A 24,347-nucleotide genomic window follows, 5' to 3' on the forward strand; every position below is an offset into this window, starting at 1 on the left:
CGACATTGTGAAAGGGATAGAAGGTAAAGTTGTCTGCAACAGAGTGGACACGCCAGAAGGAGTAGAGAGAATGAGATGTGATTTAAGGAAGCTTGAATGATGGTCGAAGATATGGCAGCGGGGATTCAATGCCAAGAAGTGCAGAGTCATGCATCTGGCGTGTGGTAATCCAAAAGCTGCATGTGATTTGGGGGGGGGGGGGGGCCTGTTGTGCACGGAGCAAGAGAGGGATCTTGGGGTGATAGTGTCTATAGATCTAAAGACAGCAAACAATGTGACAAGTTGATAGGGCACGGGAGAAGAAAAAAGGGTTCGCACTCACAAAGCGGGGAGTAGCTGGCTTGTTACGGCGGTTACTACCCCAAACCAAATGTGCCTGATACTTCACTTTTGATGCATATCCAGCATGGCTCCCTGCTTCAACGGCATGGGAGAAAGACTGATACATCACGCATTTCCAGCATAGCTCCCTGCTTCAACGGCAGGGGAGAAGAAAAACAACCAATAAGGGCTGTATAACATAGTCTGGGTAAAACAAATAAGCATGGATGTAGCTTGCTTATTGCGGCGGTTACTACCCCTACTACCCTAACTAATCAAGCTAGACATTTCACTTGGATGCAGCTCCATCACTGCTCTCTACATTAATGGTGGGGGTGGAAGGGAAATAGAACCAAGAGCTAAGAGAAACAGATAAGTATGAGAGAAAAAATGTGTGAGGCTTGCTGGGCAGACTGGATGGGCCGTTTGGTCTTCTTCTGCCGTCATTTCTATGTTTCTATGATAGCTAAAGCCAGAAGAATCCTGGGATGCATAAGAGAGAGAAGTGATAATCCCCTTGTACAGGTCCTTGGTGAGGTCTCACCTGGAGTACTGTGTTCAGTTCTGGAGACAGTATCTCAAAAGAGATATACAGGATGGAGATAGTCCAGAGAAGAGTGACAAAAATGGTGGGGGGTCTATCAAATGACTTATGAAGAGAGGTTGAAAGACCTAAACATGTTTACCCTGGAGGAGAGGAGGTGCAGGGGAGATAGGATACAGACCTTCAGATACCTGAAAGGTTTTAATGATGCACAATCAACGACAAACCTTTTCTGTTGGAAAGATATCAATAGAACTAGGGGTCAATGAAACTCCAGGGAGGTCGACTCAGAACCAATGTCGGGAAATATTTTCTTCACGAAGAGGGTGGTGGATGCCTGGAATGCCCTTCTGAAGGAGGAGGTGAAGACAAAAACAGTGAAAGATTTCAAAAGGGCATGGGATAAACACTGGATCCTTAAAGGTTAGAGGATGGAAATGAAGAAAAGAGTGCATGGTGGTTACTACCCTAAACCAATAAGCCTTCATACTGTGATGTAACTCCATCATTGCTCTCTGCTTTAACGGCAGGGGGAAAAGAGGAAAAGGGGAATTACATTCTGACAGTTACCAACATGGATATTGGATTTTAGGGTCTGGGAAAACAACTAACTTGCTGATGCAGCTGTTACAACCCTTAACCTATAAGCCTGATACTTTGAATACAACTCCAACATTGCTCTCTGCTTCAACGGCAAGAGGTAACGGGGAATTGGACTCTGACAGCAACCAACAAGGGCCCTGACTTTAACGGTTTGGGAAATTAAGCATGGCGGTTGACTTGAATGGTGAGGCAGATGCTACCATAGCAGACTGGATGGACCGTTTGGTCCTTTTCTGCCATCATATTCTATGTTTCTAAGAGAAGACAAGAAATACCAAGACCTCCAAGATTATAGCATGTTACTAGCATTCAAGACTATATCTAGGCTCTGAAAAAAATTAAAATCCCAATACTGGCTAACCACTGCTTTTGAGGATCTGATGTGCTTGTCTTTATACCATAGGGCAAAGCATTTTCACTTAACGTAAGTAGACTTCCTTGCTATCAAACTCTAATCAGAGTAGCTGATGATGGGAGTAGGTCAGCTATAGCAAGCCTAGATTTACTAATGGTTCCCTGCATGCCGAAATATCATTCGATCATGGCCTTAGACACAAAGGCTAAATGAACTGTGACTGCTGTAAGCGACCAGTAAATCTGTATGTCTTCTCAGGGTTGTCACCATTCTCTTCTTGGTGTCACCCTCTACAAGAATAGTGGTTTTATGAGCTATTTCAGCAATATAGTGATTCACATTAGAGGCAGTGAACCACCATTCCATCTTATCCTTAGGTAACCTCTTTAGTTTGCAAAGGCTGTGGGCTCAGCAGCTGTCTCATTTAGGCCCACCCTATAGTAAAAGTATATTGGCAAAATCATGTTACCCTTAGCCTTTATTGTAAGGAAAGGTTCCTTAAGTTTATCAGTTTCAGTTTCCAAGACTAAGAACTATGACAAATTTCCTTGTAACCCAAAACAGAAGAAGAGAGAAGGTCGAAGTCAAAAGTAGTCGCTGTATTTTCTGGGGTTTATGATCAAGAGGACCGAAATTGGCTGGGGGTGACAGCCACATGTAACACCAGCTAGCTGAAACCCATATACATTTACTTAGATCCATTTTTTGTGACTTTGTGGTGACCTCGTCAGTGATTTTAACTTTACACTTGTCTCCTATTTTGGGTTATGTATTTTGAGAAAGTTTATAGCATTTCTTTGTTTAAATTTTCTTGTAAAACAGCTCATGCTGCACACACTGAAGAGTTGAGTCTTTTCTGTGGATGGCTGCACACGTTCATTATGTGAAAACTCAGAAGGCAGTTGGAAAACAAGGCACACATCAGACTCCTCAATGCCTTTGAAGCCCAAACTATGGGAGGGTCCATTAGGATTTCTCTCTCAGGATGCTTGCTCGTTTTACCAGAAGATGGAAGGCAATTTTCAAAGCTGTTTGCGCAGGCAGAAAGTGCCTTCTCCATGTAAATTGGCCATCTGAAAACTGCCTTCCATAGATACGGCTCTTCCTTAATACATGCACTTTTATCCACATTGAGGGGAAGAAAATACTACACGTAGATTGCATTTTCAACTCTCCGCACATTACTTTCCATGAAAAAGCAGGTGCAAATGTTAGTGGAGCATGCATGTAGCTTTAATTTGGAAACTAGTACAAAGTCTGTGGGTTAAAAGTACCTGTGGACTTTGTTCTCTATATTAGGATTTTTCTAATGCTTCAGACAGAACTACATCATCTCCTGATTTAGCAATGTCAATGTGAGGACTCTGAATGGTCCTTGAACTCCAGGCTCAAAGGCTAGAAGTTCTCCTGCGTCCTGTTGGTCCAAGATACCTTAAGGTTACTGCAAGCAAAAGGATCCGATTTCAGAAGCTTCAAGCCTGGCCCCACAAGTATGACAATGCTTCCCTCTCTAAGAGAGCTTGTTCTCATGTGCAATATAAAAGTATATTCCACATTCAAGGGACATCTGAGTGGAGAAATCCTGACTGTACAATTAAATAAGGGTGCAAAGACTGGAGTACTTCAATAATCCCAGGCTCATCCACAGATGTTACACTGTAGGCCTGTTCACATCCCAAGAAATCAGTGGCTCAGGAGGGCTAAACCAAGGTTTTGACTTAATCAAGGAACAATACTGGAGATTCGAAACAAGGAGGCAAACTTCATTTTGCCTCTGCTCAAATACATAACTTCAATAATTCTCCACCTTGTTGTTTGGTCAAGAAAATATTTGGGGAAAAAATATCCTTTACACAAATTCCTTAGTGCTACCCTACCACCAACAAATGGAGAGTCCTGCCAAGCACTGCTCAGGCCTGCTTGCACATGCCTCTACACTAGCATCTTCTCGCCAACCCGTTGGCTTCTCTCTTGCCTCTGTGCAAGTACCCTGCTCTCAAGCTCTCCTACAGATTGAATATGAAAAATGCTTGGATCATCTAGTCACAGACACAGGGCTAACAAACTAAATGGTTTATTAGAAAAAAGGAGATGCTGTGAACTATAAAAATTATAACCAGCATAAAACAAAACAGGAATTATACAATAATCACTACTTAATCAAGATCCACTTTAATTATCTAATGCCTGGAAAAGCTCTGGGAACAATCAGGACACTGTTCAGATGCAGGACTGGTTCCTGACAGGTCCAGTTGGTAGTGCTCTTCAGTCCAGAAAGATTTCTGGCAAATCCTGGGCTAGATCATTTTGCAACAGGTGTTGCAGAACCAATCTTAAACCCGGATACAGGCTTCCTGATCAATAACACTGCTTACCTTTAAAACACTCATAATACAACAATGGGGTTTGTTTAACCCCTTCAGTCGTAGCTGATACAAGGAAAACAACTGTCAGGAATTGCAGAACACTACAGATGTCAGGATGTCACCTGTATAGTAACTTAAGAGTCTGCAAGGGGAGAGACTTCACATTGGGGAAAACAAGTCACAGGGCAAAGCAAGGAATCTTAACAGGCACAAATATCCCTATTTTGCCATAGACCTAATTTGCAAGACATACTAACATGCGGTGTAAATAGCTTCACATATCCAAAAACTACACTACAGGTATTGGGGTCTTCCTTACTTATAGTTCTGCACATTGTAAAACGTGGTCCCAAATTCTCATCCAAGGTAGCAGCCATAGGGAACCCACATGTGGTGTGTGCTGCTTTTACTGCCTGGAGCACTGTCTTGAGAACATGGCTCTAGGCAGTCAGAAGCCAGAAAACAGCTGCAGTCTGACCTGGTGGAAAGCAGTGCTGCGGGAAGACCAAAAATGCTATGATGCAACCTTTTAGTTGAAGCTACTGATCTCATTTACTTATTCTGTGTACGTGACTATTGCAGGGTATAAGAGAAAATTATTTTCTAAATTGCCACCTACTCCCCCCCCCCCCCCAAAAAAAAAAAAAAAAAAAAAAAGACAAGAACAGGGATAGAGGAGGGGCTTCCAAACATTTTAAAAGCTTTCCTTTTTTCCCCCCCCATACTGGTTGCAGTTCCCTGCACTTGCTGCATTCCCAGGGATCACCTCTTATTTTTCTGAAGACAAAGGGGGCAGCTTAGTGAACGAAGTCTGTCAAAATAGGTATGAAAGGAATTTAGATATTTAAAAAAAAAAAATTAAATTCTACCAAGTGGTCCTGGAGAGGGTATCTTTGGGCCGCTGATTTCTAGGGCAGTTTGGAAATCGTTTTCAATTTCTGCATTAATCTCTTCCTCTCCGGTCTTCGTTGCTGGCTCCGGAGGATCCTGACTGTCGGCTCTTGGTTTCTTTAAACGTTTCACCTGGAACGTTATCTACAGAACAACATTGTGAATGATGAATATTGAAAAGTGGCTGCTGCTCATGCACAGTTCCCTGTCTTCTGGCATTTCAGAGGTACAGCAGGCTACCTGCACCTGCCTGGATCAAGGGATGCATGAAAGCCTGGCATCTGCTCAACCATGGGGTTAGCAAACATCTCATCCAGGCTTTCCCATACACACAAAGTACAACAGCAATACTACCTATAGTGGGAATGTAAAGTGGGACCACAAAATCATGGTCTGCGATTTAAAAAAAAAAAAAAAAAAAAAAAAAAGTTGGTCCATAAACCTGGTATGGAGAAATTATGTCTTACCTGTTAATTTCCTTCTCTTTACTTCTGCTACACCACTCCAGAACCAGTAGCATGGATGAGGACTAATGACATCACCAGCATATATGTCACATTTAGAACCAATTCAGCCAGTTTACTACTGTCAAAGATAAAAAAATAACGACGTAACATTAACAATAAAAGGCATTAAAGACACCTCTGGCAAGTCCTTTCTTTCATTGTCACAAACCATCCAACTAGGCTTACTTCTTATTATAAACATTGTTTAGCTTAAATAAGAATATACATTTGCTGTAAGTCACTCACTTTGCAAAAACACAGCAAACATGACGTCACCCTAAACTGCTAACTTTACTTTTCTGTTTTTATTATATTTTTATGGGAAGGGTCCTGGACTGGTATAGCAGAAGTGAAGGAAAGGAAATTAACAGGTAAAACAATTTCTCCTTCCTCTTCCTTCTGCCCCACCAGTCCCAAACCTATGGGAAATACCAAAGCCCATCTAAGGGTGGGTGGATGACAATCCCGCCTTTAAGACTGAAGATCCAAAAATGGTATCTTGCCTAGCGAAAAGATCCAACCTATAGAGCCTTGCACATGGCCCCAGAGGTCCACGTTGCTGCTTTACAAATCTCCACTGGATTCACTGCACATCTTTCTGCCCACAATGAAGCCTGCGCTTGTGTTGAATGAGCCCAAATCGTCTTAGGTGCAACTTTACCCTGCAGTAAATACGGTGACGAAATGGCATTCTTCAACTATCTAGCAATCGACAAAAGGACAAAATCTTTCAGATTTACGAAATTCCTTCGATCTTACAAGATAAGTTTTTAAACATTCAAATACTTTAACAAACATAAATCATCTTTACATTCCCTCTTGTTAAAGGCAGGAAGAACAATTTGTTGATTAATATGAAACAAAGATACAACCTTAGGTAGAAAAGAAAGGATCAGTCTCAAAATAACTGAAATTTTTGTAAATTTAAAAAAAAGGGGTTTGGCATGACAGTGCCTGCAATTCTGAAATTTGCCTTGCAGATGTAATACAAAGACTGTCTTTAAAGTCAAATCCTTTATAGTTGATTGACATAAAGGCACAAATGGAGAACTTAAACTTAAACTTGGCTTAAACTATTTTAGTTATTTTCTGTTACAACCTGCTCCATGACCTGTTATATATACTTTTGTTTCACTACTTGTTCTATGTATCATTGTTTCGTTTCAATGTAAACCGGGGTGAAGGCATGCGCTAAACCTCGGTATATATAAAAGCTTCAAATAAATAAATAAATAAATAAATAGATAAAGCCTGTACAACCAAACAAATTCCAAATCTGAAAAAACAGTTCTGATTAGTGGATATATATGATTTACCCCACTAAGAAAATGACAAACATCCAAATGGGAAGATATTAAACTACCATTTATTCGTCCACAAAAACAAGATTTGGCAGCTATCTGCACCTTTAAAGAATTTAAAGCTAAACCTTTATCCAATCTGCATTGTAAAAAATCAAGAATATCACCTATTTGCGCGGACCATGGTGATAAGTTTTTTTTTAATTTGCAAGAATAGAAAAAGTGCCAGACTCATATAAGATAGGGAAGTAGAACTCTTTCTAGAATGTAGCATTGTACTAATCACCGAGGACGAGTAACCTCTCCTAGCTAACCTTGCTCTTTCAATAGCCAAGCCATTAATAAAGAATAGAGTTGGATCTTCCATCTCTATAGGCCCCTGACCTGATGTAGATGTAGCGGTTGATCTATTAACAGCCTCCTTAAGTGTGCATACCAAGGCCTTCGTGGCCAGTCTGAAGCAACTAAAACTACTGAAATCTTTCCTTTTCTATTTTCCTTAATACTTTTGCTATTAATGGCCAAGGAGGAAAAAGATACAGAAGCTTGTAACCCCTCCAACTTTTCTGAAAGCTATCTATTTCTTCGTTGCCTAGATCTCTGTGATGACTGAAAACCTTCTTACTTTTCTGTTCTTGGTGGAAGCCATCAGATCTATCTGATGCGTCCCCCTATCTTTGCACATAGGCCTCCTGACTTAATTCCCAATCTCCAGGATCTATTACATTCCAACTGAGATAGTGAATATTGCTCTGACCTACTATGTATTGAACTGTTAAACTGTTAACTGGACTAGATGATTCTTGGCCCAAGCAACCAATAGATCTGTCTCTTCCAAAACACCCTGACTGCGTGTGCCGCCATGCTTGTTTATATAAACAATTGCTGTTGCATTGTCACTCCGGTCTCCAGGCGATTTATTGACCAATGTTTCTCACTCTGGCTCCAAAGTCTCTGAGCATAAAGTTCCTGTAATGAGCTCCCCACCCTCTTAAACTGGCATCCATTGTCAGGATAGCTCAGTCTGGATTTTCCAATGGCATTCCTTTTGTCAAATTCGAGTAATGCATCCACCACTTTAGAGACCTTTGAATCTCTTTGGTTAACAAAAGGTGCACCCCCGTAGCCTTTCCATCTTGAAAGAAGAGATATCTGCAGTGGTCTCATGTGGGCTCTTGACCAAGGAACTAATTCTAGAGTCAAAGCCATTGAGCCTAGAAGCTATAGATAATGCCAAGCAGTTGGTGCCTGTTGATCTAAAAAAAAACCAAACAAAAAACAACAACAAAAAACAAACACTGTACACCTGGGATCGAATTTTTGAAACTCTTCTGAGGAAGGTAGACCATGCCTGCAGCTGGGTTGAATCATGCCGCTAGATGTTCTAAAGTGTGTGCGAGCTGCAAATTACTTTGTAAAATTGATCACCCAACTTAGCCTTTGAAGTAAAGAAATTACTGACTCTGTTGAGACCACTCCCTTGGCATATGACTTGGCCCTTACTAACCAATCATCTAGATAAGGATGGACTAGAATTCCATTCTTTCTTAAAAAGGTAGCTACTACAACCATAACTTTCATGAAAGTCCTTGGTGCAGCTCCAAGGCTGGGCAATAAACTGATAATGTTGACTGATTATGCAAAAACGAATACATTTTTGGAAATCTGGCTTCATTGGAAAATGAAAGTAAACTTCTTTTAAATCAGACATTAAAAACTTGTCCTTGTAAACTGAAGCGATAACCATTCACAGAGATTCCATGTGAAAATGTGGGACATATATATTTTGATTACACCCTTCAGATTCAAAATAGGTCTAAAAGAACAGTCCGCCTTTGGAATCATAAAATAAATTGAACAGTATCCCCTTTGACATTCCTTGATTGGAACCTGGTGAATTGCTTGCAATTGAATCAATTTGTTCAATATTCAAAAAATTGTGGCAATCTTGCTTGGAGAACGGGCAAGTGAGATAAAATATTTTACCAACCTTCTTAAATTTGGAGTGTAACCATTTTGGATATATCCAAAACCCATTGGTCTGTAGTAATCTGGATCCATTCCCTGAGAAAAACCTGTAACCTGCCCCCTATAGGCTCCCCTAGAGAATGAATCTCTTGGGCCTCATTGTGCATGCTGAGAAGTAGTGGGGGTTCAAGTAATATCGCCCCTTGGTCTTCTTGCTCCTCGAAAAGGCTGGGATCTGTTTTTACCCACTGAGAACTGAGGGGTATCTTTCCTACCAGGTCTATATCTCTTCACTTCCATAAACTGAGAACGAGCCTGGTATGGATGAAAACTTACCTGGGCCTTATCCTCTGTAATTTTGGATCTCCCAGATCTCTTATGAGATGGTCCAATTCCTCACCAATGAGGTATTTACCCTTAAAAGGCAAACGTCAAAGTCTAGACTTAGACCAAGAGTCCGCAGACTAATTTCTTAGCCACAGAAGACATCTAGCTCCCAGAGAGAGATAAAGACCTAACAGCAATTCTAATTATATCATATAATGCATCAGACAAGTAAGCTGTAGCCGATTCTAGCTTTGCAGTACTTTCCAGCTCAGATAATTGTTGAATCCAATGGAGTAAGGATCTGGATACATAAGCATAAACTGCCCCCTGAAGCAGAAAAGAGCCTGCAGAAAATAAATGCTTAAATATCTACTCTAGCTTCTAATCCTATGCATCCCAAAGGGTTACATTCCCTTCCACAGGAATAGTAGTCTTCCTGGCAATTGTTGCAACCATTGCATTGGCCCTTGGTTGTTGAAAAAGACAATCTAGCAACTCTGGTGGCGTAGGATATAGCATATTAAAGATTCTTAGACGTCTAAAGCCTGCCTCAGGCGATTCTCACTCAGTAAGAATCAGATTCAATTTCTGGTCTTCCATGTACTTCTCAGCATTGGATCCCAGTCTGTCTCCTCAAATTTTTGCTCCTCTAAATGTAATGCAGAAATAACCTGCAAAATTAATGCTGACATCTGCTCTTTATGAAATAACCTAATCTGCTTTTCCTCATCTTCCCCCAACTGAATCTCACCTTCTTCTAAAAATCAAGTGTACTACCACCTCTCTCTAATCTTAAATAAGAGGGACAAAGACCAGATATAGTATGATTCAGCCTCCTCTGAATCAAATCTTTCTTCGTTCCTGATCTGCAATGTTATCATACTGCCCTTGTAAGGCCTGAAAAGCCTGATGTAGAAATCTGAAAAAATCTGGTCAAAGAACCAGCACTAGTGCTAGGGACTTGCAGACTAGATACCTGAAGAAAATCGAAAGCTGGTAGCAAATTGGAAGGTCCCTGACTTAAAGACTTGCCTTTGATGACGACGTTCCAGCTGAATAATTGAAAATGGCTGCTACATCCAAGTTAGCCATTGGAACGGCAGCCACTAACTGCTCCAGTGAAGCTGATTTTGCTCTGGAGGAAACCTTTTGCTTACCCGAATCCTCTACAGACTATATTTTCTTCGTGGTAAAAATGGACTTAGGTAATTTGGGTTAGCCGGATTTTCCGCGGTAAGTAGAGTACAGACCTCCTTCAGCTGATGAGCGTTTGGTGCCACAAATGCCACAGCGAAAACTTATCTCTGTTATCGTGAAGACTTTAAACAAAGCCAAAGGCTGTGACAAAGCAAACAGCTTATAAAGTAAGTGATTATTTAAAAAATGCTGCTAAAACACTGGTAGAAACCGGCAGATCTTTCTCAATCTTACCAACCACGGAAAGGGAGCTGTGATCACAATATTGTCATCAGAGCACACTTCGCTGCAGGAGCAAACATCCCCAGGAGCATGGCTCAAATGCAGCCTTAACATTGTTCAAATGATTAGTAAATAGGCTGAAATCCTAAATAAATAACTTTCTGTTCAAAACGTGCTGAAATTCAAAAATGCCCATCCAGCGACTGAAAGCAGAGAACACTGGCTCAATTGGCTCTAAACGTGACATATATGCTGGTGATGTCATTGAAAAAAATATAGAACTGTGCCTCCATACTGCTGGATGAGGACTGGTGGAGCAGAAGGCAGAGGAATTGCTTTTTAATCATATTTTTTTCTGAATCATCACAACAATAAAAAGGCAGAAAAAGTAAGTTTGCTTACCTGTAAAACAGCAGTAAGAATTAACCAAAACGTCTAGAGGAAGTCATGGCAAGGTGCTGACACGGACTTTTCTGAACATGCGTAGGAGTTCCCGCATGTGCCTGCTACCTCGTGAGCCTTTCAGTCTCTTCCAGAGCTTAAACTTTAGTAAGGGAGTAGACTCATTGGGGAAGGGCAAGCAGGTATTAACTAATTCATCTTGCTGTCTATGGAAAACCCTGTTTACAGGTAAACAAACTTGCTTTCTCCACTGACAAACAGGCATGAATTACCAATAATGCATGGGGAGTCCCAAGCTGAAGGTTGCATTGTGGAGCAATCATTTAAAGTCAACCCAGACTCATCAGATAGAGAGTGAACTACTGGTGACATGCTATCCAGACAGTAGTTGGGCATGAAAGTGTGAACAGGTGACAATGTAGCAGCTTTGCAAAAGTCTTAAGAAGATAAGAATATAAAAAGTGTCATGCTGGGTTAAACCAAAAGTGCATCGAATCCAGCATCTCGTCTCCAACAATGGCCAATTTCTAAAAGTAGATCCAATTTCTTTCTGCTCACTTCCTATACTCTTTATGAACTTTTCTTCCAAGAACTTGTCTAAACCCTTTTTAAACCCAGCTTTGCTAGCTGCCTTAACCACATCCTCTGGCAACAAATTCCACAGCTTGGATTATGCATCAAGTGAAAAAATACTTTCGCCAATTTGTTTTAAATCTACTACCTGTTAGCTTAAAGAAGTGTCCCCTAGCCCTAATTCAATGGAAGTGGCCCTGAGATGAGCCACTTAGGTAGCCATAGCTCTCACTTGATAAGCCTGTAAGCCAGCCAGCACATAACAGCGTGTTATACAGACTGCTAGCCAATTGGACAAAGTTTGTTTGGCAATTTCCCTTCCAAATTTATTGGGATAAAAGGACAAACAATTGAAAAGCTTGATTGTGAGGTTGAGTTCTCTTTTGGTAACATGCCAGGGCTCTCTTACAGTGCAGACTCCTTTCTGTGTATGTAATCTTAGAAATAATGTAGGTAGCACAATAGCTTCAGTTTGAGGGGCTGACGAGGCAACGGCAAATAATTTTGAAGAAGCAACAAGGCAGTAAGAGGGCACTAAGGCCAAAAACCAAAAACTGCAAGACAGAGTGAGAGGGACATGTCCGTGCACGGAGAGGCTCACAGAGCAGCATGCAGGAATTCCTGTGCATGCTCAAGTCAAGTCTCTACGAAGCGATGAGAGGTGGGACCGGCGTCAGCACTGCCGAATGGCGTCACCCACACATTAAAGCTAATTCATGACTGCTCATTGACCGAGAACAGAGGATTAAAATGACAATTTTCCAATAGAATCATGGATTGAGAGCCAGTTCCCCAGAGCACTTATTCTTGTGATGTTCACAACAATTTAAGCCAGCTCCAGATTTTGGGCAGAGTTTATGATGGTGTATAAAGATTTTTTTCTGGCAGTCTCCATTACAAAGCCCAGGGTCTGAAAATCTCCATATTCTATCCGTCTCCATTTTTGCACATTTATCATATTATGGCAGAGGAACGGAGGGTAACATTTTTAGATTGCTGGCTCGAATAATGTTCAGGTCAGTAACAAATAAAAGCAATCCAATTGTGCTATGTCAGAGGGGATAATTCACTCAAATTGCCAATTGTCTACATCACTGAAACCTGGTCTCATGCATAATTATTAGAAATGGGAGGTGTTGCTGGAAGACTCAGCAGAGGGCCAACGTTGCACAAACTCTCATTCTTACATGGCACCTTTCTTACTACATGGGCAGGACAGTCATTAAAACTACACATGCTTTATGCACATGTATAAACAGATTTTTTTTTTAGTTTTCTAGGGCTGCTAATACTGTCACACAGTATGGAAAATCAACAAAATTGGTATTAACCTATTTTTGAGATAGCTCTTACCCATTCAGCCTCATCATCATCCTCACAATCTCCGAAACAGGACCCAGACACTCCATCCTGGGAACCTTTCTTCAGGACCCTAATTCCTTGCAGGTCCATCCGACAACCTTTCACCTCCAGCGCTCCCTCAATTGCTTCCAAAGGCCATGTATTTTCAAACTCATCCACCAGGGCCAGCATTTCTTCAGATATTCGAGGGTCTGCCACACCCTCCTCTCCATCACTGGTGTTATTTTCTGACATAACTGTATCTGACAACAGAGGACCACATACCATTAACATTACTTGTTTTGGGTTAATCCTTCTATTCATTGATTTCACTGCTGTGAAATCAATGAATTGGAGAAATTACTTACCTGATCATTTCGTTTTCCTTAGTATAGACAGATGGACTCAGGACCAATGGATTATGTGCTCCCCTACTAGCAAATGGAGATGGAGTCAGGTTTCAAAACTGATGTCACCTTAGATACCCCCCCCCCTGCAGTGACCTCAGCTATTCAGTATTCTCTTTAAGAGCCATTATGGACATACTACTGAAAAACTTGAATACAACTTAACTTGATTAAAAAACTGGTGACCCTAACTGTACTCAACCAAACATAAGTTCTGAATCCCAGCAATATTATGGATGCCCTGATCTATGGATAGGGCGACAGCTTAGCCGTAACCTCTTGGAATCTGGATTCACCTCATGGGCGATTCCTTGGCAGCGCTCATGGGCAGCCGTGGACGGGATGCTGAGTCCATCTGTCTACACTAAGGAAAACAAAATTATCAGGTAAGTAATTTCTCCATTTCCTAGTGCGTAGCCAGATGGACTCAGGACCAATGGGATATACAAAAGCTACTCCTGATCAGGGTGGGAGGCTGCTTGCGGTCTGGTTAGCATCACCCTCGCCAAGGCCTTCCACATCTCTGAATCGGAGGAGTCCTACTTTTATTTACCTGGGCTCAGCACTTACCGGCTGAGTACAGAGACTGTTTCCAGCTGCGGGGGGAGAGGGCTTAGGCCGTCACCACCGCACTTGGCTTCCTGCACCTGCTGCCTTTCGGCTGCTTAAGCAGCAAGTCCACGCTGGGAACCGGCTACAGGACCAAGGCATGGGATTTCGGAAATCACCTCAGGAATTCTCAACTGGGGGAGGGACCATGAGGTATCATCCAGGAGAGTAAGGCTCGATCTTTCTCCAATTTAAAGGTACATTTTCTTCAAAAGAGTACTGCAATCCCGCTAAACACCAATGCTGGTGCGGGGATAGCACGTCCACATCTGCTAGGAGACAGAGATACTGAATAGCTGAGGTCATTGCAGGGGTGTATCTAAGGTGACGTCAGCTTTGAAACCTGACTCCGTCTCCATCTTGCTAGCAGGGGAGCATAACCCACTGGTCCTGAGTTCATCTGGCTGCACGCTAGGAAAAGACAGATTAGGGACACCAATCACGATTTTTCAGACAATCTGAATATTTAGGGGCCAATACTATAAGAGGTCCATATTCAGTAAACTGGTGAGTGGACAAAATATCAGGCTTAAGTTAGCCAGATAACTTATCCCGGATATTCAGCAGGATAAACGTCCTGCTGAATATACTCTCCTAAAGTTATCCAGCTACCTCAAGTCAGATAACTTTAAACTAGCTGGCATTTGAATACGGATGGTTATATCTAAAATTACCTGGCCTTTAGTGGCCGAATGACCAGCCACTTAACCAGATATCTTCAAAAGATATCCGGTTATGTAATACTCATAGTTTAACAAAAAAAAATTAACTGCATGCTTCCCAGCCTGACTGCCTCTCCCCCATCATAAATGTGAAAAACATTCTGGCTGAAGCCCCCTCCCAAATATCGCTGAAAGGAAACAAAAACTATCGGTGCCAGCCCTTCAGCCCTGCCCTCCCCTCCCTGGTAAATAGTAAAAAAAAAAAAAATAAAAATTAATGCCTGCTCACCCCCGTCATTGTGACCGGGATTGCAGTATGTTGCGATTCTGGGCACTTCCAACATTGCTCTGGGCAGCAGGGTTGGAAGCATAAGTGTCAGCCCTGCCACCGGACAGCTCCAGGAAGTTGATTTGACAGACATTCCTAGGAAGACCAGAATCCCTGGTAGCTAAGCCATCTACATGGGCTTCCCAGTTTAGGATGGACACATCCGTGGTTAGTACAATTTGAACTTGAGGAATCTGTAAGGATACCCCCCCCCAATTCCAGATTGGAAATTTCCTAACACCAGGACAAGGAGTCCCAGAGGGATAGAATGACTCAGATATAGTCCCCGCAGATACTGGGTGGCCTGAAGCCACTGGAATCACAAGGTCCACTGGGCTCTTCGCATGTGCATGCATGCCAAGGGATTAATGCATACTGTGATGGCCACGTGGCCCAACAGTCTCAACATATGCCATGCTGATACCTACTGGTTCTGTTGAATCTTTGCCACGATGGTCATCAGGGTAATGGCCTGTTGCTGCAGCAAGGCGGCCTTGACCCAAGCCATGTCTAGCTGGGCTCCTATGAAGTCCAATTGAAATGACGGGCTGAGATGGGATTTGGGGTAGTTGATAATGAACACAGTGGCTCCAAACCTTGAATGGATGAGTGCATGGACCATTCGGCCCCTGCCTGAGAGGTGCTCTTGATCAGTCAATTGTCCAGATAGGGGAAAACAGGAACTCTCAGTCTACAAAGGTGTGCCAGGCATTTTGTAAAGACCACAGGGCAAATGCTAGCCCAAACGGCAGAACGCGATATTGGAAGCACATCTTAGATACTTCTGGTAGCTAGGGAAGATCTCTAAGTGAGAGTACACATCTTTTAGATCAAGAGAGTATAGCCAGGAAAAGGATCAAGGTGCCCAGCAAAACCATCTTGAACTTTTCTCTTTTTAGAAACTTGCTCAAGGCCCTTAGGTTTAGGATGGTACGGAGTCCCCCTGTTTTCTTTGGAATCAGGAAATACTGGGAGTAAAATTCCCACTCTCTCTTGTCCTGGTGAAACAGGCTCGACCGCTTTGGCTATTAAGAGGAAGAAGAGCTCTGACAGAAGCATTTCCTGATGTGCGCTACTGGTCCCCAAAATGGTCTTAGAGGGCAATTTGGTGGGGCACTCAAAAGATTTCATTTGTACCCTCCGCAAATGATGGCGAAGACCCACTGGTCTGAGGTTATACTGGGCCACTGTTTCAGGTAGAAATACAAGCCGGAAGTCGGTCTATCAGAGCCAGAAGGCAATATAATCCAATACTTTCAACAAAGTGGTTCATTGTACAACAGTTTGATGTAAGGTACCACCTCTTTATTTTTTATCAATACAAGTTTTCAAAAATTTCAAACATTTTTTTTTTTTTACTTAATATGTATACGCCATGATATATTTTACATTATTGATGAGCTATGTGTGTGTGCACTGTATCAAATACATAAATTTATGTTTTCATGATTTATTATTTATATGTTTTTATGTTATAATATTTATGTCAATTATGTTAAGATATTTATGTTATTATTTTATGGGCATCCTAACTGTGTGATTTCATATGTGTTGTAGCCCCTGATGCAGCCATTTTGGCTAAACTCGGCCAGAATTGGACTTTTTTTTTAACCGAATCATACAATAAAGTATATAGAATCCAGGGAATTGTAGAGAGCAGTGAGTCTGTATACTAACAAAACACACCTAAGCAACACGACTGTTTTACTTTTAAGCAGTAACAGATAACATGTAGGTTATATATATTGTTAAAAACTGTTCTAATAAATCTAAGCATATCTATCTCATTATCCTATAGTTATTATGAAACTTTGTACCGTAACTTACAGGCACCTATCTAGTTGTTATAATAAACGCATTTAGCAGCATTAACTTATGTGCCTCATTGTTAACCGTTGTGATGGCTCCTAGCTTAAACGATGGCATAGAAAAGAATCTAAATAAATAAATAAATCTATCTAAGGCTATTGGTCTTTCCTTTGTTTTCTTGCCTCACATAGAAATACAGCGAGCCTCTGACTGGAAGGTCCATCGTCAAGGGTATAATGATCTTGGCTACACTCTTTCACCCATCAAAACCCATCCCCAGAGATGACAGACACCAGCTGGGGCTTTGGGACCCTCTGTTGCCTTAGACGGCTAAGAAGGGCATGTTGCTGCTAACAGGAATGAGATGGCAGAGGATAATGTCTCCTCGGGTGGAATAAAGACTTTTTGGTGCTAAATCTTGAAGGTCTCCTGGATAAGGAGGATGGGTCCCAAGTACCAATGGAGAGCTGTTGGAGTGTCGCATATAGGTTATGAATTTGGGCCACTACATCCTTCTCCTTATCTCCGAAGAGATTCTCTCCTGTGCAAGGCATGTTAGCAGTTTGTTCCTGCACCTCCTGACAGAGATCTGAGGCCCACAGCCAGGTGCATCTGCAGGCAATGATCCCTGCGACAGAGACCCTCGATACCACCTCGACAACATTGTAGGTCGAGTGGATCCCTTGTTTTACGTACTCTAGATCCTTGCATATCCATGACTGGGAGTGTCCTGCTGCTGTTGAGGCAACTGCTTGGCTACCTCCTGCACCTGCTTCAGGATGTCCCACATATACTGGCCCATGAAGAGCTAGTAGGCTACTATGTAGGTGATAAGCATAGCTCCTTGAAACTTTCCTCCCAAGGGTATCCATGGCCCTCTGATCCTTCCCTGGGCAAACCGAGAAATGGATCCGAAGATGCTTGGACTTCTTGAACATGGATTTGACCATGGCAGATAGGTGTGGCTGCTGCTGCTTGTTGAATCCAGGAGCCTTCTGGATGAGATATATTGCATCTGCCTTCCTATTCATGGGAGTCACCAAGAGGGTTTTTTTCCCACATCTTCATCAACAACTCCGTAAGGATCTCATGCACTGGGACTGCCACAACCTACTTAGGAGGCTCCACATACTGGAGAATAGCCAGCATCTTGTGCCGAATATTCTCCTCTGTCTGTAACGTAAACAGGATGGCTTCCGCCATCAACCTGACAAAGCCTGCAAAGGAAAGATTTTCCGGGGAGACTTCCTTCTATTGTCAGGAGGAGATGGCTTGGAGGGAAGGCCATCCAATGTATTGGAAAAAGCCCACCCCCTCCCTCAGGGGTTCTTAGAGATCATCATCCTCACTGTCATCGACAGGGGATGGATCCTGAGGCGCTTATCAACCTAAGTGGTTTCCAGAATAACGTTCATAATCATAACAATGACAGCTAAAAAAACATGCAAAAAATATTAAAATTAATATAAAGTAATACAATACATTATAAAATTGATAAAGAAAAATAAGAGTAAAATTTTATACACAGCCATAGGTAATTAATAAGCAATAGTAGCTTGGGAATTATCTAATGTTTGGGTTCTTGTGACTTGGATTGGCCACCTTTGGAAACAGGATACTGGGCTTGATGGATCCTTGGTCTGACCTAGTACGGTATTTCTTATGTTCTAAATCAACTTTTAACTAGGCCACCCTTCATCAGCTATTGCCAGTCGTAAACTATGCCATTGACTCAGTGATTCTTTCGCGCTCATGATTAACGTCATTTCTTGAGTTGATGGAACAGAGATTTCTCGAGGTATTCAACCTTCTAGAAAGGAGGACTAGAAGACTGGGAGTAATTGGGCAGACAGCTTCTCCAAAACAGATCCAATCAGTGAAGGAAGTAAAGTGGATAGAATATTCTTCATATGGTTCTAGACAAACTCCAACCACAGTATCTGCAGGATTGGATGGTATTCAGGAGATGGAGGAGAAAGCACTACTGAAGTATCTATATTCTGACAAAAAGATGGGAGAATTTGATTTTCCCACAAAAGGCTTCGATACAACATCTTTGCACCTAGAAGTTTTTGGTTTGGATTGAAAAGCTTCGGCACTGGGACAGCTAAAGTAGATGGCTTCAAGACTTCGGCACCATAAGCTGATGACACAGACAGTGACTTTTATGGGAATGTTTCAAAGTCTTTAGTGCCAATGGAGATAACTTCCTTTCTTTCTTGTGCCCAGAACCTGAAGACGAAGAGGCATTGTTTTGAAACCAAAGAGACTCTGACCTCCTTTTCCTAGGTGCTAGTCTCTCTGAATTCCTTCCCTCTGAATTTGAGCTTAAGATCAAATAGGACATTTGTCCACAGGCCGTGCAATTAATCACATCATGGGAAGCTCCCAAGCAGCAGAGGCCAAGATGAGGTAAGATTTGAACAGCTCATTTTCAGACATTGCAATAAATGAAAAGAAAATGAAGAAAGTGACACAAGGGAAATTTAATTATCTACATTTTTTTTAGTAGTATATACTATACTGAAACACATATCCTGCTCCCTTACAAAAAAATAAAAAACTGAGGATGAGGTGGAGAGAGATTTGCTGGCACATATATAAAAGATCAGCTGAAGAAAAAAAAGCTACACACACACAGGGACTCGTATCTCTAACCAGCTTCTAAAAGACTAATAAAGACAATGGAACTATCAAGACAGAAAGGAGATGGGGGAAGGTAAAAAAGAAACAAAATTATGGATTTACAAATCCACAAAGGTGACTTACTTCCAAGTCTTAATGAGGAAGGGTCTTCTGTGGCACCATGACTGGTATCTATGCTGCTGTCCAGGGGGTTCTCCTCTGCTGCTGCCGCTGCCTCCAGCTCCTCAGGGACCTGAAAATACTTCTGCTGATCATGACTCCTATCCAGAGGTGTCCTCTGGCAGTGACCTTGAAGATACAGAAATGTGAGACTGGATGATTCAGTCTCCTCTGGTTTATAAATCTCCTCTGTAAGAGACATGTGCTAGGCTCAAATCAACTCTAAGATGATTAAGTGCCGATAGTTCCACATCATCCTATCCTTGGTGTTATCTGAAAGCTCAGTTCTGCAGCTTGCCAATCATATTAAACTCTGGTCACTAAGAATGGAATGAGGGTGAAGCTTTAATTGAAAAAGTTATGTCTACTAAAATCATCTGCAAGGCCAAGAGACCAGGCAACACGGCCAGGTAGGAGCCAGTTACAAAGTTCTCAAGATACAGAATTCAAAACATGCAAATTAATCTGCTTCTCAAGACCACATGCATGCAGATCGACCTCACGCCCATTTGCTGCACTTATACTAAAAAATAAAACTTCTCGGGAGCCAAGAAGATCGGTGGGACCATCACTGGACCTGCACACCTCAACCAGACTCTTTAGCCATTGAAAAAGGCAGATAAGAATCAGAGCTTTAGGAAGTGTTTCCTGAAAACAGAGTTACTCTGCAAAATAAATTTCACTGCATTACAAAACAAATGTTTTAAATGCTGTGAACAAAAGAAAAATAGTTTTTGTATCATCTGATAATAATTTAGCAGGTTCTCCATTTGTCAGAGGAATAATGCTACTGCTTTCTATGTTCAAAGCTATATGGTCCCTACAAAATAAACTTACTAGAATTAGCAAGACTGCCTATAAGCAAGCTATTTTTTCTGCTCTGCATAATGATTCTGTATTTAATACCATCACACCCTAAAACTCTCAGGCCATTATACTGTTTATGACAGAAGCAGCATAAAATTAGCCATGTTGAAATGCTCTTTGGTACCTGCACCATTTTATGGTAATTGGCAAAGATGTTAGCAAATCTCAAAGCCTTTTACCCAAATTGGCTCCCTCAAGCTGCCTAAAAGTCCATAAGGTCTTCCTCAGCATGTGGACTTTCGGCCAAGCCCAAAGGCATGTTTAGTTAGGGGGAGGAAAACAATGGGTTCAAATCTGTGCATCTTATTTTCTATTGAAATCGCTCCTCCTCAAAAAGCAGGCACGAACTTCACAGGTACTCTGTACTTATGGGCAAATTGCGTAGAGGAAGTACACATTTCCTTTCCCATTTGAAAATTAGGTACAAGGTCTATCAGCACTTAGGCTGGGAGTTTGAAAATTGTCTCTACCCCTTTAAAATTCTTTTCAATAAACTTCATTTCTTGACACTAAACTCCCTGCAGCCCTTGGCTGAATCTTTTACCTCAGTAGTGGTAGGGTTATGTGAAACTTCCATTTTTTTCTGATCTTGGAGGTTGTTGCCTGGACTGCGAATCTGTCTGTCTACTTTGTTAATAAAGTTTTAACCATTTGAAAAGAGTGAGCCCAGTAGGGCCTAGCTGCTGATTTCCCACAAATCAACCAGGGCTTGTCCAAGAATATGCAGGATTTTCAGATTAAACCCCAGGTGGCCCTAGATGGGGATTTAAAATTTCTGTTGTCAGTTTGGCCAACTATGCCATGGTAAAACCCATGGTTTTCTAATCTTATATGAGTGAATAAGGATGTGTGTGTTTATGTCCAAGCTGTCTCACTGTTAATTCCTCACTCTGAGATGAAGTTGTCCTCAAAGTCCTTAAGTCTGCAGCTGTTCGGCCCCATCAAAAAAACAAAACACTCCCTAATCTTCCAAAAGAGAATCTAGACAACTACTGCTCAATCTCCAACCTCTCGTTCATGGTAAAGATCACAGAGAACCGCAGATCTAGGAGTTTGTAGATGACAATTTTATCTTTGATGCTCATCAGTCAGGATTCAGATTTTTTCACTGTACTGAATCCTTGTGCCTGGATAAGGTCTTATGCTGGCACGGCCCAATTTAAGTGATGCCTTTGACACTGTGTACTTTATTATTGCAGTGTCTATTGGATAAGGGGTTTTCGGGCCAGGTGTTGAAATGGCAGGCAGGAAACAATATGTTTATCTGGAGAATAAATCACCTGTGCAACATGATGTATATTGCAGGCTTCCTCAGGGTTCTTTGATATCTCTGCTGTTTTTTGACTTATATTTGGAATCCCTAGCTAAGCTTATTGTGTCTACAGGAATTCACTTTCAGATTTTTGCAGACGACAATTGTATACACCATTTCACTCTGAATGCCAGGAAGCTTTTGGGTTTTGCAGACTATGACTCCGTCTCCCTGGTTGAGCAGGCACAGGCTAAGACTACATCTGAGTAGAGCGGAAGTCCTCTGGGTTCATAGGAGGGAATGGTCTGGGTTGTGCCTGGACACTACTGTGAATGGGATTCATACTGAGGTAAAACGTTTCCTGCCTTGGGGTTATTCTGGATGCCATATCTTTAGAGTCACAATGTCCTCTGTGGTTAAACTTTGTCATAACAAATTAAACATTTTTTGCAATGTAATTTTGTCTATTTTATTTAGGCCTTTTTTATACCGACATTCATAGACATATCACATCGGTTTACAGATCAACGGGGATATGTGATCTATACAACCACTGCAATTCATTATATTTAGGGAGGACAAAATTCAAAAGCCATTTTATCTGATAACTGAAAAGTTATCCATCTAAATGGCAAAACGTCTATATTCATGGCTGTATGTGGTAGGAGGTGGGCAGCAGGTGTTTCCAGGAGCAGATTAAGTATCTTATATAACCTTCATTGATTATGAGTGAAGGCTAGGATTGCTTTTAAGCTCTTGATCACTAAGAACTGCCAAGGTGGGGACCGGCTTATCGTATATCTCAGATCCAGAATTATGTTCCTGGCTGTTCTTTCTGCGCTCAAGGGAAGGACCTCACCCAAGGATGATGTCTGTCTTTCTACCACTCAAAATCAGCCTTTCACAGGCAGTTTCTGTTTTTGTGGAAGAAATTATCCCAGAATTTAGGGGGATTTGACATCGTTTAGTCGTCAGTTAAAATTGTGGCTTTTGGTCACTTTTCTCCCTTAAATGCAACGATGGGTTTGTTGGAGTGGCTTTGGAAGTTTTCTGAACCTTGGGTTGGTGTAGGAGGAGTACATTGGTGGGGGGCAGTGAGAGAGCGAGGTCTTCCTGGAATGCAATGGTTCATTTTTTGGATGTCAATGGGAGGAGATAAGTGGCTGCCCACCAGTACTGATGATAGGTGCTTGTTATGTGTCATTGTGAATTATGTTCTTTGTGTTGTGATTTTAAAATCATCTTGCAATCTGTAAAAGAATGGGTAAAATAACTAACAAATGGAATAAAACACTACCAGTTCCAAACTGGCTCAGGAAAATAGTGACTGAAAGTCAACACCCTCTGAAAACTGTTTGGTGGCTTCTCTGAAATACACTGGTGGTCCCAGTGCCATTTCTGGAACAATGCACAGGATTTGCCATCATATTTAGCACAGTTGTTAGTTTAAGAAGAGAAGTCAAGGCCTGAATGGGCAAAGAAATAATTTTAACCTCTTATCCTTAGAGGTTTCTTTATGGAACAGACCTGACAAACACTGGCACTTATTGCTGTCTGCTGCCCATGTTGCACCTGTTCTCTGGAAAAATGATGGACTTCGGTTTTCAAAGCGTGTTCAGTTCCGGAACTTTCACCAGCACTTAACCTCAACACAAAGTAATAAAATATAGCAAGGGAGCATGCAAGAAATGCAGGCTCAACAGGGAATGGAGTCCAAGAGCACCAGGGTGCGGTGGCATTCACACAACAGGAGTCAGTAAATGCACCAAAAGGGGCATCGAGCCAGCAGCAGCAGCTGGGGTTTGTGGGACAGCGCACTGGCTGAGCAGATGGCAGCTCTGAGCAGGAGCCGGTTATTTGCCAGGACAATGGGTCCTACATTTTTTCATGTCATGGCAGACCCAGCATTGGGTTGACATCACCAAAGTTAATACATTTTAAATTTAAAAAAAATTAAAGCCAAAAGCTAAAAACAGTACAACATTTGTAAATTTGAAAATAATTTTTTTTAAACCAACCATAAAAATGTTGAATTTATTAAAACAAACAAAAATGACTGGATCTTATCAAGTCCGCCCCTTGATATACAGATACATGCCTCACCCTCTCTTCCCCTCCATACGAGCAACTGTTAGCCACCCAGGCACAGTAACTCAGCTTATAAAATGCCCTCGGGTGGTCATGCAGGTCCAGACTTCTTTTCCTTTTGGTTATTGGCTTCTTTTCATTTATTTTTGATTTTCCTATTTTCTTCTTCCTTTCAGGCACTATTCCTACCATTCCCTGCTTCTTGCACTCCTCTCTGGCAATTTTTCTTTTCCTGCTTCTCTTCCTCCCATCACACTCTCCCTCTTTCCGGATAGGCCCTCAACGCTGGCAAGGTCTCCTCTGTCTAGTCTTAACACAATACTCAATTTTTGCCTGCACACTCCCTGCCTTGGCCCAATCATCTGTCCCCCTGTGCGGGGGACAGAAGATTGGGCCCCCGCGGGGCTCTGTAATCTCATGAGGCCTGCTGAGCCCGTGTGATACGGATACCAGAGGGAAGCAGACAGAGGAGGCAGCACTAGGAGGTAAGAAGTGCTGCTTGCTGTCGCCACCTGCTGGTAGGAGGGAGGATGGCACAGACTCTGGCCTGCCGCTACTCCTCTCTCTGCTGGCGGTTCTGCCCCAGCCTGCTCTCTTCTCTGC

General features: G+C 42.0%; 1 protein-coding gene across 3 annotated transcripts in view; it reads right to left on the reverse strand.

Annotated features, from left to right (window-relative positions):
* The window catches only part of TTC17 (tetratricopeptide repeat domain 17), a 104,952-nt gene that overhangs the window by 13,183 nt on the left and 67,422 nt on the right, over positions 1–24,347 (reverse strand). The window contains exons 17-19 of one of the 3 annotated variants that reach the window (XM_029582241.1): positions 19,502–19,666; positions 12,930–13,180; positions 5,059–5,224 (exon numbers count right to left, since the gene is read on the reverse strand). The exons of 1 other annotated variant lie outside the window; for it this stretch is intronic. In XM_029582241.1, coding sequence (XP_029438101.1) covers positions 5,059–5,224; positions 12,930–13,180; positions 19,502–19,666 — 582 coding nt within the window. The remainder of the gene's footprint in view (positions 1–5,058; positions 5,225–12,929; positions 13,181–19,501; positions 19,667–24,347) is intronic. One more of the 3 variants, XM_029582242.1, reaches the window with a different exon arrangement.

The sequence above is a fragment of the Rhinatrema bivittatum genome, chromosome 17 (genome assembly GCF_901001135.1).
Source record: "Rhinatrema bivittatum chromosome 17, aRhiBiv1.1, whole genome shotgun sequence".
Lineage (NCBI taxonomy): Eukaryota > Metazoa > Chordata > Amphibia > Gymnophiona > Rhinatrematidae > Rhinatrema > Rhinatrema bivittatum.